This window comes from Grammomys surdaster, unplaced genomic scaffold (assembly GCF_004785775.1).
Source record: "Grammomys surdaster isolate TR1022 unplaced genomic scaffold, NIH_TR_1.0 242, whole genome shotgun sequence".
Lineage (NCBI taxonomy): Eukaryota > Metazoa > Chordata > Mammalia > Rodentia > Muridae > Grammomys > Grammomys surdaster.
The window spans coordinates 1,456,185-1,475,713 of NW_021604687.1; the positions used below are offsets into that span (position 1 = coordinate 1,456,185).

The following is a 19,529-nucleotide window of genomic DNA, read 5'->3' on the forward strand; positions in this document are numbered from 1 at the left end:
CCCAGTCCACCCTCTGACTGTTCCACATCCCATACCTTCTCCCCACCCCCATGTCTCCATGAGGATGTCCCCACCTCACCCCCCACGCAGCCCAATAGACCTCTCCACTCCCTGGTGCCTCCATTCTCTTGAGTGTTAGGTGCATCTTCTCTGACTGAACCCAGACCTGGAAGTATTCTTCTGTATATGTGTTGGGGACCTCATATCAATTGGTGTATGCTGCCTGGTTGGTGGCCCAGTGTCTGAGAGATCTAGGAGGTCTAGGTTAATTGAGACTGCTGGTTCTCCTACAGGGTCATCCTCCTTCTCAGCTTCTTTCAGCTTTTTCCTAATTCAACAACAGGGGTCAGCAGCTTCTGTATGTTGGTTAGGTGTTCATATCTGCACCTGATTATTTCAGCTACTTGTTGGGTCTTTTTGAGGGCAGTCATGATAGATCTTTTTTTGAGCACTCCGTAGCCTCAGTAATGGTACCAGGCCTTGGGGCCTCCTCTTGGGCTGGATCCCACTTTGGGCCTGTCTTTGGACCTCCTTTTCTTCAGGCTCTTTTCCATTTTTGTTCCTACAGTTCTTTCAGACAGGAACAATTTTGGATCAGAGTTTTGACTGTGGGATGGCAACCCCATCCCTCATTTGATGCCCTGAGTTTCTGCTGGAGGTGGACTCTACAAGTTCCCTCTCCCCACTGTAGGGCATTTCATCTAAGATCCCTCCGTTTGAGTTCTGATAGTGTTTCAGCTTCCATGTCTCTGGTACATTCTGGGGTCCCTCCACCTCCTACATCCAGAGGTTGCATGCTTCCATTCTTTTTGCTGATCCTCAGGGCTTCGGTTATTTTTCTCCATCCAATAGCTGATCATGTTCCTCTCTCCTCCTTCCTGTCCCCTTTCTGACTCAGGTCCCTCCTTCCCTCTCCCTTGTGATTGCTTTATTCTCCCTCCTAAGTGGGATTGAGGTTTCTTCACTTCGGCCCTTTAGTTTGTTAAACTTTTTGTGTTCTATGGACTGTATCTTATGTATTCTGTACTTTTTTGGAGGATAATATCCACATATTAGTGTGTGTCCTTTTGGGTCTGAATTAACTGACTCAGGATGATATTTTCTAGTTCCACCCATTTGCCTGAAAAAAAAAAAAACTCAGGATATCCTTGTTCTTAATAGGTGAGTAGAATTCCATTGAATAAATGAACCACAATTTTTTATCCATTCTTTGGTCATGGGACATCTGGGTTGTTTCGAGTTTCTGGATATCACAAACAAGGCCACTATGAAGATAGTGGAACACATGCCCCTGTGTCCTGGTGGAACATATTTTGGGTATATGCCCAAGAGTGGTATAGCTGGGTTTTCAGGTAGATCTATTTCCAATTTTCTGAGGAACCTCCATATTGGTTTATGAAATGGGTGTGACAGTTTGCAATCCCACCAGCAATGGAAGGGTGCTCCTCTTTCTTCACATCCTCACTAACATGTGATGTCACCTGAGGTTTAGATTTGAGCTATTCTGATTGGTGTAAGGTGGAATCTCAGGGTCGTTTTGATTTGTATTTCCCTGATTACTAAGGACTTTGAAAATTTCTTTAGATGCTTCTCACCCATTCATGATTGCTCTGTTGGGAGTTCTTTGTTTAGTTCTATACCCCATTAATTGATTTGGTTGTTGATTTTTTTGCTGGCTAGTTTCTTGAGTTCTTTATACATTTTGGATTTTAACCCTCTATCAGATGTGGGGTTAGTGAAGATTTTTTTCCCAATCTGTAGGTTGTCAATTTGTCCTATTGACTTTGTCATTTGCCTTACAAAATCTTTCCAGTTTCATAAGGTCTCATTGATCAATTCTTGATCTTAGAGCGTGAGCTATTGGAGGTCTGTTTGGGAAATTTCCCCCTGTGCCGATGAGTTCAAGGCTGTTTCTCACTTTCTCTTCTATTAGATTCAGTGTATCTTGTGTTATGTTGAGGTCCTTGATCTGCTTGAATTTGAGCTTTGTGCAAGGTGACAAATATGGATCTCTTTTTATTTTTCTACATACAGACAGCTAGTGAGACCAGTGGCATTTATTGAAGATGCTTTCTTTTTTCCATTGTATGTTTTTGGCTTCTTTGTTAAAGGTCAAGTATGCACAAGTGTGTGGTTTTATTTCTGGGTCTTCAGTTACATTCCCTTGATCAATGTGTCTGTTTCTGTACCAATACCATGAAGTTTTTATCATTATTGCTCTGTAGTATAGCTTGAAGTCAGGGATGGTAATTACTCAGCAGTTGTTTTATTGTTAAGAATTGTTTTTGATATTCTGGGTTCCTTGCCTTTCCAGATGAATTTGAGAATTGTTCTTTGTATGTCTTTGAAGAACTGTTTTGGGATTTTGATGGAGATTGCATTGAATCTGTAAATTGCCTTTGGTAGGATGGTCATTTTTACTATGTTAATTCTGCCAATTCATGAGCATGTGAGATCTCTCCATTTTCTTCAATTTCTTTCCTGAAAGGCTTGACAGATCTTTCACTTGTTTGATTAGAATTACTTCAAGATGTTTTATATTATTTGTGGTTATTGTAAAGGGAGTTGTTTCCCTAATTTCTTTCTCAGCTTGTTTATCATTAGTATAAAGGAAGGCTGCTGATTTATTTGAATTATTTTTATATCCAACCACTTTGTTAGAGTTGTTTATCACCTGGAAAAGTTCTCTGGTCGAATTTTTGGGGTTGCTTGTATACGCTGTCATATCATCTGCAAATAGTGACACCTTTATTTCTTCTTTTCCAATTTGTATCCTCTTTATCTCTTTTTGTTGTCTTATTGCTTTAGCTAGGGCATTTAGTGTACTATATTGAATAGATATGCTGAGAGTGGGCATCCTTGTCCTGTTCCCAATTTTAATGGAATTGCTTCAAATATCTCTCCATTTAATTTAATATTGGCTGTTGGTTTGTAGTTAATTGCTTTTATTATGTTTAGGTAAGGGCCTTGAATTCTCCAATACGATCTCTCCAATACGTTTAACATGAAGTGGTGTAGTATTTTGTCAAATGTTTTTTCCTCATCTAAGTAGATTATCATGTGTTTTTTCTTTGCAATTGTATATATAGAGTAGATTATGTAAATGGATTTTTGTATATTGAACCAGCCTTCCATCCTTGGGATGACGCCTACATGATTGTGATGAATGATGGTTTTGATGTCTTCTTAGATTCGGTTTGCAAGAATTTTATTGAGAATTTTTGCATCATTATTCATAAACAAAATTGGCCTGAAATTCTCTTTTTTTGTTGTGTCCTTGTGTGGTTTAGATATTAGAGTAATTGTGGCTTTGTGGAATAAATTATGTAGTGTTTCTTCTGATTCTGTTTTATGGAATAGTTTTAGAATATTGGTATTAGGTCTTCTTTGAAGGTCTGGTAGAATTCTGCAACTAAACCCATCTGGCCCTAGGTCTTTTTTGGTTAAGAAGTTTTTTAATTACTTCTATTTTCTTAGGGAATTGGGCCTGTTTAGATAGTTTACTTGTTCTTCATTTAACTTTGGTATGTGGTACTTGTCTAGAAAACCATACATTTCATCTAGATTTTTCAAGTTTTGTTGAGTATAGGCTTTTGTAGTAGAATCTGATGATATTTTAAAAAAAAATTCCTCTGTTTCTGCTGTTATATCTCCGTTTTCATTTCTGATTTTGTTAATTTGGTTACTGCCTCTGGGCCCTTTAGTTATTTTGGCTAAGGGCTTATCTATCTTGTTGATTCTCTCAAAGAATCAGGTTTTGGTTTTGTTGATTCTTTATGTTGTTCTCTTTATTTCTATTTGGTTGATTTCTGCCCTATTTCCTATGTCTACTTCTCTTGGGTGTGTCTGCTTCTTTTTGTTCTAAAGCTCTCAGGTGTGCTGTTAAGTTGCAGGCCTCTGACTGGAGCAGTCCTCCTTAGAGTCAGTAAATTCTCTGTGACTTGAATTAGAGCTGGTGTCCTGTTAGGCAGTCAATGTCTCTGGTTGGAGGCAGGGAGAACTCCTGTGTCTCTGATTAAAGCAGGCCTCCTGAGTCCTTGGTTAAGACCCACTTCCTGTGTTCCTTTCCATAAGGACCTCCTGGGATACAGGCAAGCTCTGGTATCCACGGTCATTATCTGTCACAGTTGTAGGTGGATGTGATATCCTAAAGTACTGTGCTCCAGGTTAAAGAAAATCTTCTGTGTCCCTGATATTGCAGTCTTCCTGGGAGTCTCCCTGGATTACTGCAGACCTCATGGTAGGAACACAGGCTGTGGGTGGGGAGTCAGATAGCAAAGAAGGTGAAGCTCCTCGGTAGGGTGGGTGGGTGGGTCCAGAATCAGCTAGGATCTGTGGGTGTTCCAGTTGGCATGGGAATTTGAAGTCTCACATGTGTCCCTGATTACTACGGACATCCTGAGAGACAGGCAGGCTGGTATGATCTCAGGCGTCTCTTTACAACTCTTCTTCATTAAGAGGTTTCTTCTCATTTCAAGATTCCTTTTTCTGAGAAGGACTCTCAGTTTTAATATCTCCTTTCACAAGAAGGGGCATAGTGTGTCAGCTGAGTTTCAGGCATTTCCTGAAGATACTGTTTTTTTTTTTGTTGTTGTTGTTGTTTACCTTCCTGCCTAAGTAACTTCTTGCTCATTAAAACGTTCTATATCAAATGATACTGTGACAAATTACTTCAGCTCTTCTTTTACATTCTTTCTGCCTCATGTTCATCAGTTATCTTTGTGCCTTAGAGGAAATGATTATACATGTATTCTAATGGCTAAAAAATAGGTCACAACATCATAATAACAACATTTGTTTTCATAATCTTCACCATTGATTATGACTTGAGGCTGACAATAACACTCAAGTATAGGTGTATGCACACATATTTTAAAAAGAGTTTCACAATCATATTACATCAACTAAGAAAAGCTACCAAAGTAGCTTACTCACTCTCAGATTTTTCCTTTAGGTTATAGCAACAACTTAAACTCCCTATGATTGAGTGCCCATTGAATCCAATTGGAAGAGAGTTGTTCTTGTCCTTAATAACTGAGCCACTACTGCACAAGAAGTAAAGGCTTACTTGTAATGGTGGTACTTTATTTTAACATGCAGTGTCAAAAGTCAAGCAGTACTGTTAGTGACTTTTCACTAGGATCCTTCATGTCCTTCATTGACAATGTAAAAGTAAGCCACCAAAACAAAAAGCAAAAAACAAAAAAAGCCCTCCAGAATACCCTTATACAACCCACAGACTGCATGGAGTTTAACAAGAAGGAATGCACAAGTAAGGACACTTAAATCCCACTTAGACGGGGAAATAAAATTATCATCAGTGACAGAGGGAGAGAGAGACCTGAGTGGGAGAAGGACTGGGTAAGGAAATAGGAAATAGGATTGATATGGGCTTTGGGGGACAGGAGAGAAGACTGGAGGTCCAGGAGAAGGGATGAAAATATGCAGCATCCTGAGCTGGGAGGTAGGGTGACTCTCTAAAATGTACCAGAGACCCAGCAGGTCAGAAGCTTTCAGGACTCAATGGGGCTACCTTAGCCAAATTGCCCAACAAATGGAAGAGGGAATTGGAACAATCTACTTCCAGGAATAGATAGGGTCTTAAATGCAAGGAAAGATTTACTATCCCACAGTCAACACTTCTGTTACAGAACTATTCCTGTCTAGAAGAACTGCAGGGACATAAATGTAGAAGAGACTCAAGACAAGAGCCTAACATGGCTGCCCTCTGATAGGGTCTACCAGCAGCTGACTGAGACAGATGCACATACTTATATCCAACCATTGGACTGAAGTTCGGCACACCTATCCTTGAATTGGGGGAAGGATTATAGAAACCGAAGGGTAGAGTGACCTCATAGGAATATCAGCAGTCTTAAGTAACCTGGTCCCGAGGAAACTCCCAGAGACTGATTCATCAATCAGTCAGGATACATGGGCTTGTCCCAGGCCACTGGTACTTATGTAGCCGAGGACTGCCTGGTATGGCCTCAGTTGCAGAAGATGTGCCTAATCCTCAAGAGACTTGAGGCCCCAGAGAAGGCAGTGGGGTCCTGGGCATGGGGAGTACCCTCTAGGAGGCAAGGACGAGGAAGATTAAGATGAAGAACCATGTTAGGGGGAACCTAAGGGAGGGGAGACAATAACTGGAAAGTTAATAAATAAAATAATACTAATAAAAAATCTGGGATTTTTTTCTCAGAGAAAAGAATCCTTAGAGGAAAAGAACCATCTCAGTGAACCGTAGTTGCAAAAAAGACTTGTGAGATCATACCAGCTGCCAGAAGAATGCAAAAAATACAAAGCATCCTGGAAGAAGTTTCCAACCTTTTGAGTGTTCTAAAGGTTGTGCAGTATACTCCACATTCCCACATTTGTGTGGTTTTACCTGTGCCATGGGTTGCTTTAGGGAGCTGAAGGGGTTTGCGGCCCCACGGGGAGAACAAAAATACCAACCAACAAAAATACCAACCAACCAGTGATCCCAGGGTCTAAAGCACCAGCCTGGGAGCACAAAGGAAGGGACCCATGGCTCAAGCTGTATATGTAGGCGAGGATGATCTTGTTGGGTATAGGTGGGATAGGAGGTCCTTGGTCCTGTGAAGGCTGGATGCCCCAGTGTGGGGAAATTCGAGGGTAGAGAAGTGAGTGGGTGAGTGGGAGCATAACCTCATGGAAGTAGGAGGAGAGGGGTTGGGATATGGGTTTCTAGGTGGGGTGGGAATGAGGAAAGGGGATAACATCTGAAATGTAAATAAAATATCCAATAAAAATTAATTTAAAAAACCCAACTTTATGAGATGATTAAGGTCCTTAAAGAGGAAATGAATAAGTCTCTTAAGGAAATTCAGGAAAACACAAATAACTGGAGAAAATGGCTAAATCTTTTAAAGAAAATTAAAATTATCTGAATAAAAGTAGATTCTAAATGAGAGGAAGAAAATAAAGGTAAATAAACCCTCACCCATATTCTGGTATAAAATCCTAATAAAATTTATTAGTTTACCAAATTGAACTTTGGGTTATGTGTGTGTGTGTTCTGGATCTGCGATTAAGAGTCATGTATGTTGCATTTACCCAAGTAGGGTTCTTTAATACAACAAAATTAAAGACTATATGTAAATATTTTGAAATTTTAAGCCTCTATCACATTGTTAGCATTACCTATTCTATTTTTTAAAGTAGCAGAACTAAACAGATACGTCTTTCTTATAATGTGCAATATAGACATACATTGCCTAACAAGTATCCTACGGTGTTATCTCCAAGATGTTATTACCATGTCTGGAATTTCACTAATAGTTATTTTTGTCATAATAGTCTTATGACAACCAATGATTTTCTTTAACTATGCAGACTTTGTAAAATTATGAATTAAGAGGAGATTTTCAACAGCTTAATTAAATGTTATTATTCAGAACTACACTCATGGAACAATCCTTGAACAACCGATATTTTGTCCATGAGGATGACACAGTAAGCCTTTAGAGTATTTGAGGACTAGAGGGATGTGAATGATACTGTTTTTCCAGTTACACTGTAGTCCTTAACCTTACACTTAATTTATAAAAATGGCTAAAATACTAATTAGTCTAAATTTTTATTCTTTGTTCAGTGTTCCTTTGACCCCTGTTAAACTCTACTCTTAGCTTCTATGAACATTCAAATAACAGTATCCCTCTGTACTCTTCACATAATATACCACCTAGTGTTATGGTAAATCTCTGACCCAAATAAAACTGGTCAAGGGAAATACAACTCAATAATTATGGATATAACCTGCATGCCTAGATTGGACAGATTTACCATTACACTACTCTATTCCCCAGCTATGAAATTCCTTATAACTTGCAGTTTTTCCAGGCCATGTGCTTCTCCTCCATTGTCTTTCCAACTCTTGCTCCTCCATTGACTTCCTCCTCCTTCACCTTCTTCCCCTGTCAACTTCCTCTTCCATCGACTTCCTCTTCTGCCTTCCTCTCTTTCTCTCTCCTACCCCGAGCCTTCTTCTCTGCATCCCCTTCTACTGCCCAATCACTGGCTCTAGTCTTTATTTTACAAATTAAGGTGGACAGAAGGTTCACAAGAAGTCACCTGTGTATCTACTCACTCCTCTTCTTCAGCCCCTCCCAGGAAAGTAGAACTAGCATCAAAATACAAGGCTGGGGCTATCCACAACAACCTAAGGTGTCTGATCTTAAGAATTCCTATAACAGATCAAACTTTTACTGCTACTAGGGTATCTGATCTTAAGAATTCCTATAACAGACCAATCTTTCATAAATTCATAAAATTTAATATTGGGAATTCAGCTTCAAATTATATATGATATATATTAGTCTAGTCAACATTTCAAATTATTCTGATCATTTAATAAGTTAATAAATTATAAATAAATAATTATTAAATTTCATAATAATTTCATTGTAACACAATAATATTCATTCCTCCATTCCCTATAAAACTTCTACCATATTTCAACACAAACTTTTCCCAAATTTTGGCATTGATTCTTGATAATTCACTATGTGTATTTAGTGATGCTAAACTGTGCAAAAATTTAGGGCCACTTATTTACTAGAAAGTGTATATTCTAAAACAAACCATGTCCTCAAAAAAGAATGAGTTTTCCTCCCAAATTCTTCTCTACTTCTTATAGCTTAAAGTATTCTGTAGGAGTCCTGAAGAAGATCTCCTGAAATTATGCCAGTGTTTTCACTCTTTCATTTTTGGAGATTTTGTTTAGTAATTAGAATTTCAAGAACAGCATCCTATTATAAAGATATAATTTCACAATATTTCTAAGTGATTGACCTTTAATTCCTCTGCCTTTTATGCCAAGGTATTTTCCAAGCCTTGAAAGTGAAGGGACTCAGTTAGCTGTTCTACTTAAGATGGAGAACCTTGTCTGATATTCTCTGTACTTTAAACCATTAAACATTTCTGACATGGTTGCTGTGTATTATATAAATAATCTTGTATGACTAAGTTTGAAAGAAGACTATGTCCTCAAATATAAACACAAACACAAAGATGTGCATTTGAGGGAATGACCACTTAACAAAATAACAACAGATATTATGGACCCATTTATATCCTCATTCATGAGACTTTCAATGGAATTACAATATAAATCAAATCATGAAGTATCTTCATGTTGAACAGTATTAAAATTAAAACAGAAAGCAGTGATGCCATCATAATTTTTATTTTCCCAAGTCCTGGGATATCGTATTACAGAGAAATTATTTAATTATTCTTTATAAGTTTCTTTGTAGTGCTAGAAAAATGTAAAGGGTTTCCTTGTTAATAGCCATATGTATATACTATCTACATGGCAAAATTTTCTTCCTAGAAAGTAAGAATAACACAAAATTAACAGGTATATGGATATTACATGAAATAATTTGCAAAGCCTAGTGCCAAATTTCAGATACCTGAAAATTTCAAAGTAAAAACAAACCATCATTAGAGATACAAAAGTATTTGATTACATAGTTTGATCCAATAAACTGAGGTCCAAGTCATATGCTAGAACTTTATTATGTAGCTTATCTTCTACATTGTTTACATGGTAGAGGCTTCATATTTCAACATAATATTTGATGAGTAGAAAGCAGCTTTGTGAAAATGTAGCTATGTTTGGTGTACTATATATGTGGTTAAATTTAACTTACGTTTTTAGCTTTAGCATATGGCTTTCCGAAATTGTGAAAAGAATTTGCCTTTGGTTTTAATAAAATAATATAGCACTTTGGGGCAAAAATGCATAGAAGCAGCCCTGCACTTGAGACCAAGATACAGAAAACCTCCACAGCAACCATAGCCTTGCCTTTGGTGCTGTGGTAGACAGGGATGAAAGTGATCCAGACAGTACAGAATATGAGCATGCTGAATGTCAAGAGTTTGGCTTCATTGAATGTATCAGGCAGATTCCTGGCCAAGAAAGCTACAGCAAAACTTGCTACAGCAACAGAGCCCATGTATCCAAGTACACAGTAGAAGGCAATCACTGAACCTTTGTTACAAACAATGATGATGTGTCCATGTACCATGTGTACATCAGCATCAACAAATGGAGGAGAAATTCCCAGCCAGATTCCACAGAGAATCAGTTGAATCATGGTGCATATGAGAATGATGTATTTAGGTGCCTCTGGTACAAGCAGCCACCTCATTCTTCTTCCTGGAACAGTGATCTTGAATGCTAGTACTACAGTAATTGTCTTGGCCAAGACAGTAGAGGCAGCCATAGTGAACACAAGAGCAAATGTGGTCTGCTGCAGGATGCAGATGACCATACTGGGCCGACCAATGTAAAGCAAGGAAGAGATAAAACAAAATATGAGGGAGATGAGTAGGACATAGCTTAGATTTTGGTTATTGGCTTTGACTATGGGAGTCTCTCGGTGTTTCAGGAAGACACAAAGTACAACAGATGTAAGGACAGAGAAGCATAGAGCAAAGCCAGCCAGAGCTATTCCCAAAGGGTCTCCATAATCTAAAACAGTCACAACTTTTTGGAAGCAGAGAGTTTGATCTGCGTTGGCATATTGATCCTCTGAACACTTCACACACTGATCCATGTCTAGTATAGGAAGGGAAGTATTATCATATATATATATTTATTGTAAATTACAAGATATACTGAATTAATGCATTAGAAAATCATAGCCAAATTAGACTTGCATATTGTGGTATACGGAAATTTAAATATGGAAGCTGCATAGCATTTGATCCAAATTCCAATGCTTATCATCTTTATGCAAGCTTCTGTTTATAGCTATCTTATAAATTCAAGATGTTTATAGTTCATTTCAAAAAATCATACCATCACATAATATTCATGTTTCCACAATCACATACCTTAGATTTATCATTCATGGAAACAAATTTTTCAGTAAATTATGCTCTATATTATGCATACTTATAATTGGCTGTTGCCATATATCTTACTCTTTATCGATCACCAATTGTTTTATTCTACATGTGGTCTCAAGTTGATTGGTGGACAAATAAATCGCATCCCCTCCATGTCTTGGAAAATAACCTATGGTTAATATGTTACTAAATCATTGTAATCCCTAACTATGCTCCAAATATTATTTTTTACAAATGCAGGTAAGTATAATCCTTACTGCATGAAAGGAAGAGACACCACTAGAGAAAATCATAGGAAAATTGAGGAATACAAACAGGATAAACTTTGCCAAGAAAATACAAAAGATGGAAGAAACAAACTCGGGCATTGAAGTCACTATAGCAGAAATTGATTCAGAGGTCAAAGAATATATTAAATATAAAACTCCATGAGACAAAACATTCAGAACATATAGGCCACTATAAAATATCCAGATTAAAAATATTAGATGTACTGTGCATCAAATCACAACGAATAAATAGAGCTTTTCCTTTATCAATCCCCTGGGCACAGCAGGTCCTGCACAGCTTGCTCTAGAATGTTGCATCAAGAGCTCTGAATATCAATAAAAAGTTGAGAGGAAATCCCCATCAAGACTAGTCCCTTTGGTCTCCAGGGCTGGTGTCTCCTTTGCTGATAGGAAGATTAAAATTAAGACAAGATGGGGAGGACACTGTTTGCCTGTGTAGACATCTCCGTGCACAGGATTTAAGAAGTAAAAGCTCCTATATGGAAGGTTTCACATCTGAGCAGCAAAGTCGGTTCTGAGTTCAGTAAATAAAACCTTCTGATTCAAAAACAAAACAAAGAAACAAAACAAAAAACAAAACAAAAAAGGAAAAGAACAAAAGAAAAAAGTATTAAGTTTCACAAGCTGTTTGTACTCAAATATATTTTCTCAGTTTCAGATCCTCAGCTATTTTATTGAGTGGAAAGCCTTGGACGAGAAGGGTTCAAGAAGAATAATGTTGCACTTCCTTATGTGTCAGGAAACACTTTTTATGGTAACTTGTCAGATTGTCTATGAACAAATCCACTTTTTAGACATTGATGAATTCTTTTCTTCACGTGATATTTTATACAAGAACACTTCAGATGTGTGATTAGATGTGCCTGATTTAACAAATCCTATTAGATTTGTATCAGCTAGTTACATGTTCTATTCATAGTCCTTTGTGAATCATTGCCTTTTTGTTTTTAAAGATGGCCTATTTTGAGCCTTTGTATAGGTACATTCCTGTTTTTGTGACACAAGAAAAACTTTAAACTGTCCCAAACAGAAAAATAATGGCTATCAGATGTTTTGTTTTAGTGTGAGTTATCTTTACTGTATTTGTTTATTGTAAAGGTGGACATTTTATCATTCATTGCAGTTTTCAATAAAAAGGAATTAAAAAATTTTTAAAAAAGAATATTAGATGTAAAGGAAGGAGCATGCCAGCTCAAAGGTCAAGAAAATATTTTTAACAAAATCAGGGAATAGCCTATTCCTAACCTAAAGGCACATAAAAAGCCACGGGAAGCATGCTGCACAATAAATATTTCTGACCAGAAAATAACGTGTCATTGCCACACAATAAACAATACTCTAAGTAGATAGAATGAAAAAATTAAAATCTGTAAGGGAAAAGAACAAATAACAATCTGTGCCCTGGAAGTAAACTTGTGCCAAGCTATCCACATCCAAATCCTGCAAAGAGAGCGCTGGTCTCCCAGAAGTGCTGACATACCTAAGATCACAGATGAGACCACAAATACTATTCCAATACCTGAATCAATTGGAACCCACACAGAATCCACAGGACATCTGAACTGAGGAGCAGCCTGGTAGAGAATCTTTCCAGTTTCCATCTGCACCCCAGAGCTGACCCTGAGCCACATGTCTCTGCACCCAAATCCTGCCCAGAGAGAGCAGGTCTCCAAGGAGTGCTGATACAACTAAGATCACAGGTTCACAGATTCACAGGAGGGATAGTCAGAAAGAGTAAGATCAGCAAACACCAGAGATAACAAGTGGCAAGAAACAAGCCAAAGAACATAAGGAACAGAAACCAAGGATATTGGACATCATCAGAACCCAATTCTCCCAACACAGCAAGCCTTGGATACCCCGCCAAACTGAAAAAGCAAGATTCTGATTTAAAATTACATCTCATGATGGTTATAAAGAACTTTAAGAAGAACATAAATAACCCCCTTACAGAAATACAGGAGAACACAGGAAAACAGAAGCCCTTAAAGAGTAAACACATAAATCCCTTAAAGAAATATAGGAAAATACAATCAAACAGGTGAAGGACTTGAATAAAACTGTCCAGGATCTAAAAATGAAAATAGAAACAAAAAAAAATCAAAAGAGGAGACAACCCTGGAGATAGAAAACCTAGGGAAGTGATCAGGAGTCATAGATCCAAGCACCACAAATAGAATGCAAAGACACAGAAGAGAGAATCTCAGGCATAGAAGATACTATAGGAAAAATTGACACAACAGCCAAAGAAAATGCAAAAAGCAAAAGCTCCTAACTCAATACATTCAAGAAATACAGGATACAATGCAAAGACAGAACCTGAGAATAATAGGTATAGAAGTGAATGAACATTCCCAACACAAAGGGCCAGCAAACATCTTCAACAAAATTATAGAATAACGTTTCCCCAACTTTAAGAAAGATTTGCCCATAAATACACAAGAATCCTACCAAACACTAAGCAGATGGGACCAGAAAAGAAATTTCACCCATCGCGTGATAATTAAAACACCAAATGAATAGAACAAAGGAAGAATACTGAAAGTAGTAAGGAAAAAAACATTAAGTAACATATAAGGGGGATTCATTAGAAGTACACCAGAGTTCTCAACAGAGATCCTAAAAGCTAGAAGGTCTTGGGAAAATGTAACACAGACCATAAGAAAACAGAAATGCCCACCAAAGGTAATATATCCAACAAAACTCTCAATTACCATAGATGGAGAAACCAAGGTTTCCATGATAAAACCAAATTTAAACAATATCTTTCCACCAATCCAGCCCTACAGAGGATAACAGAAGGAAAAAACCAAAAAATGTAGAGAAAATACACCCAAGGAAAATGAAGAAACTAATTTCAGAACAGTCCCTAAAGAAGAGAACCACACAAGCTTACTTGCACCTCTAACAACAAATGTAACAGGAAGCAACAATCATTGGTCATTAATATCTCTCAACATCAATGGACTCAAAATTCTCCAATAAAAAAACATAGACTAACAGGATGGATATGTAAACAGAACCTAGAATTTTACTGCATATAGAAAACACACTCCAGTGACAAAGACAATACCTCAGAATAAAAGGCTGGAAAAAATTCCAGGCAAATGGTCCCAAGAAACAAGCTGGAATAGCACTTCTAGTCCCCAGTAAAATAGGTTATCAACCAAAAATTATCAGAAAGATGGAGACAACCACTAAATACACATCAAAAGAAAAACCCACCAAGAGAAACTCAGTTTTGAACATATGTGCTCCAAATAAAAGAGGATCCATGTTTGTAAAAGAAACATTACTGAAGCTTGAAGCACACATTGAACCACATAGAATACAAGTAGGAGACTTTAACTCCTCACTCTCACCAAAGGATAGATCATGGAAACAGAAACTAAACAGAGGCACAGTGAAACTAACAGAAGTTATGAACCAAATGGACTTAACAGATATCATAGAACATTTCATCCTAAAACAACAACAACAAAATACCTTCTTTTCAGCACCTCACAGTACATTCTCCAAAACTGACCATATAATCAGAAACAAAAGAAGCCTCAACCAATACAAGAAGATTGAAATAATCCCATGCACCCTATCAGATCACCACAGAGAAAGGCTGCTCTTCACCACCAACAAAACAACAGGAAGCCCATATCCACATGGAAGATGTACAACTATCTACTTAATGATAACTTGGTCAGGAAAGAAATAAAGAAATTGAAGACTTTTTAGGATTTAATGAAAATGAAGATACAACATACTCAAACATATGGGGCACAATGAAAGCACTGCTAAGAGGCAAACTCATAGCTCTAAGTGCTTTCATAAAGAACTTGGAGAGAGTATACACTAGCTGCTTAACAGCTCATCTGAAAGCATTGGAACAAAAAGAATTAAATATGCTCAAAAGGAGTAGATGGCAGAAAAATAATCAAACTCAGTGCTGAAGCCAAACAAGTAGAAACGAGGAGATCTATATAAAGAATCAACAGAACCAGGAGCTGGTTCTTTGAGAAAATCAACAAGATAGATAAACATTTAGTCAGACTAACCTGGGAGCACAGAGTCCACATCCAAATTAAAAAAAATCAGAAATGTAAAATGGAGACATAACAACAGAAACTGAATAAATTAAATAAATTACAAGATCCTACTACAAAAGCCTATACTCAAAAACAACAACAACCCAAAAAACAAACCTTGAAAATCTAGATTAAATGGGTGATTTTCTAGGCAGATCCCAGGTACCAAAGTTAAATCAGGATCAGATAAACCATTAAACAGTGCCATAAAACTTAAGGAAATAGAAGCAGTTATTAAAAGTCTTTATGGGATGTGGAACAGATGGAGGTTGAGTTGGATGGGGGATGGTATACAACTTTAATACCAGCACTTGAGAGGAAGAGGCAAAGGCAGAGAGACAATCTGAATTTGAGGTCACTACAAAGTGATTTCCAGGACTCCAAGATTACAAGTGAATTTATCCGGGGGTGGGGTGGGGTGGATAAAACCTGGAGTGTGTACAAATGAATAAATAAATGACAAAAAGGAAAACATCTTCCAACCAAAAAAATCCCCAGAACCAGATGGTTTTAGTGCAGAATTCTATCAGACCTTCAAAGAAGAATTAATATCATTACTTCTCAAACTCTTTTATAAAAAAGAAACAGGAGGAAAACTACCTAATACATTATATGAAGGCACAATTATACTGATACCTAAACCACACAAATATCCAACAAATAAAGAGAACTTTAGAACAAAATTTTTCTTGTGTATACTAATGCAAAAATACTCAATAAAATTCGTGCATACTGAATTCAAGAATACATCACAATGATCATTTACCAAAAGGATCAAGTAGGCTTCATCCCATGAATGCAAGGATGGTTCAATATATGAAAATCCATCAACACAATATACTATATAAACAAACTATAAGAAAAATCCACATGATCATCTCATTAGACACTAAAAATGCCCTTCACAAAATACAACAGCCCATTTTGCTAAAAGTATTGAAGATCAGGAATTCAAAGTCTATATCTAAATATAATAAAAACAATATACAACCAGACAATAGCCAACATCAAACTAAATAGAGAGAAACTCAAAGAAATCCCATAAAAATCAGGGACAAGACAAGGCTGTCAACTCTCCACCTATCTATTCAATACAGTACTTGAAGCTCTAACCAGAGCAATTAGGCAACAAGAAGTCAAAGAGATACAAATTGGAAAGGAGGAATTCAAGATATCAGTATTTGTTGATGATCTGATAGTATACATTAGTGTCCCAGAAAGATCCATGAGAGAACTCCTAAAGCTGATAAACAATTTTAGCAAGGTGACTGCATACAAAATTAACTCAAACAAATCAGTAAACTTTCTATACTCAAATGATAAACAGTCTGAGTAAGAAATTAGGGAAACTACACCCTTCACAATAGTGACAAATAATATAAAATATCTTGGTGTGACTGTAACCAAGCAAGTGAAAGTTTGTACATTAAGAACTTGAAGTCTCTGAGGAAAGAGATTGAAGAAGACCTCATAAGATGGAAAGATCTCCCATGCTCAAAGACTGGCATGATTAATATAGTAAAATTGGCCATCTTACCAAAAGCAATATACAGATTCCTTGCAATCCTATCAAAATTCCAACTCAATTCTTCATAGCAATACTCAAATGCATTTGAAACAGCAACAATAACAACAACAAAACCAGGATAATAAAACTATTCTCCAGAATAAGAGAACTTATGGGGGAATCACCATCCCTGACCTCAAGCTGTATTACAGAGCAATAGTGATAAAAACTACTTGGTATTGGTACAGAGACAGGCAGGTAGATCAATAGAATAGAATTGAAGACCAAGAAATGAACCCACATACCTATGGTCGCTTGATCTTTTGAAAAGGGAGCTAAAACCAGCCAGTGGGAAAAAACCCCAAATTTTCAACAAATGCTATTGGTTCAACTGGTTGTCAGCATGTATAAGAATTCACATTGACCAATTCTTATCTCCTGTACAAAGCAAAAGTCCACGTGGATCAAGGTCCTCCACATAAAACCAATGAATCTAACAGAAGAAGAAGTGGGAAAGATCTTCAAGATATTGGCACAGGGGAAATTTTCCTGAAGAAAATACCAGTGGCGTATGTTCTAAGATCAAGAATTGACAAATGGGACCTCATGAAATTGAAAAGCTTCTGTAAGGTGAAGGACAATGTCAATATGACAAAATGGAAAAGATCTTTATCCACCCTACATCTAATGGAGGGTTAACATTCAAAATGTACAAAGAACTCAAGAAGTTAGACTCCAAAGAACTAAATCATCCTAATAAAAATAGGATACAGAGCTACACAGAGAGTTCTCAACTAAGGAATCTTGAATAGCTGAGAAGCACCTAAAGAAATGTTCAATATCCTTAATTGAGGGAAATGCAAATCAAAATGACCCTGAGATTCCACCTCAACAGTCAGAATGGCCAAGATCAAAAACTCAAGTGACAGCAGATGCTGGATAGGATGTGAAGAAAGAGGAGCACTCCTCCATTGTTGCTGGGATTTAAAGTTGGTACAACCACTCTGGAAATCAGTCTGGTGGTTACTCAGAAACTTGGAAATAGTTTTATCTGAGGATCCAGCTATACCACTACTAGGGATATACAGAAATGATGCTCCAACATATAGCAAGGACACATGTTCCACTATGTTCATAGCATCCTTATTTATAATAGCCAGAAACTGGAAACAACCCAGATGTAAACTCACCAGAGGAATGGATCCAGAAAAATGTGATACATTTACACAATGGAGTACTACTCAGCTAATAAAAACAGTGACTCAATCAAATTCATAGACCAATGATTGGAACTTGAAAATATCGTTCTGAGTAAGGTAACCCAGTCACAAAAACCACTCATGACATATACTCTCTGATAAGTGGATATTACCCAAAAAGTAGCTCAGAATTTCCAGTGTACAACTCACAGACCATATGAAACTAAAGAAGAAAAAAGACCACACCAAAGTGTAGAAGCTACAGTCATACTCAGAAGGGGGAAGAAAATAATATTGGGAAGTAGAGAAAGAAAGGAATCCTGGAGGATGAGAGGAGGAAAAAGAGAAAAAGGGTGGTTCAGATAAGGGATTATAGGGGAGAGAAGTACAGGTTTCAGGAATGTGAAAGAAGAAAAGAAGCAGTGGGGGAGGAGGAACTGGAGGTAGCCACTAGAAAGTTCCAGGGACCCAAGAGATTCCCAGAACCCAACAGGGAGGACATTAGCTGAAATAACCAACAAAGTGGAGATAAAGTCTCTGGAGACCATATCCAGTAGATAGGCACTGTCCCCAGTTGAAAAATGGGATCACACACCCACCTCAAAAATATTAATCCAGAATTCTTCCTGTCAAAAGTAAGTGTAGGGACAAAGATTGGAGCAGAGTCTGATGGAAAGGCCATCCAAACAGTGCCCCTCCTCGTTATCCAGCCCTTCTGGAGACATCAAACCCAGACACTATTGCTGATGCCATAAAGGACTTGCTGACAGGAGCCTGGTATAGCTGTTCTCTGAAAAGGTGTGTCAGATTGTAACCCATACATATGTGGATACACACAGCCAAACACTGGACTGAGAATTTAGGGCAAGGACTGAAGGAGGTGATGGGTTTAAAACCCCAGTGGAAGAACAACAATATCAAAAACCCAGACCATCCCAAAACTCACAGGAACTTAACCACAAACTAAAGAGTACACATGGGGGGGGCATGATTCCAGCTGGTATGTAGTACAGGACTGCTTTATTGGGCATCACCTGAAAGGGGTGCCCCTCAGTCCTATGGAGGCTCAATGGCCAAGGGTACGAGAATGCTAGGGTGCTGAGGCAGGAGTGGGTGGGCAGGTGGGAGAGCACCTTCATAGGGGCAGGGGTAGAGGGGGGAGAAAGGCAGTTTGCGGTGAGGAAACTGGGAGGGGGAATAAAATTTGAAATGTTAAAAAAATAACCAATAAAAATGAAAAAATAACTTCTTGAAAAAAAGAGCCAATAACAAAATAACATATAAAGAAGTATTAAAATAACACCTGAGTTCTTAACGAAGACTCAAAATTCAGAAATGTTTAGAGAGATTTGCTGAAGGTTCTAGAAGACCACAGATGTCAGTCAGACTAGAATAACAAGTAAAATATTGAATCATAATAGATAGAGAAAATCAGATATTCCATCTAAAATTGAAATTTAAACAATATCTAACTACCAATTCAGCAATATATAAGTTGCTAGAACAAAAAAATCAGAACAAAGTTGCATAACTACCCCAGGAAAACTTAGGAAATATATAACCTCTTACCAAC

General features: G+C 37.5%; 1 protein-coding gene across 1 annotated transcript in view; it reads right to left on the reverse strand.

The window, feature by feature from the left end:
- Nucleotides 1-9,668: 9,668 nt before the first annotated feature.
- Nucleotides 9,669-19,529, reverse strand: part of LOC114627018 (vomeronasal type-2 receptor 116-like) — a 32,341-nt gene continuing 22,480 nt past the window's right edge. The window contains exon 6 of the mRNA XM_028774680.1: nucleotides 9,669-10,588. Within this exon, the coding sequence (XP_028630513.1) occupies nucleotides 9,669-10,588 (920 nt within the window). The remainder of the gene's footprint in view (nucleotides 10,589-19,529) is intronic.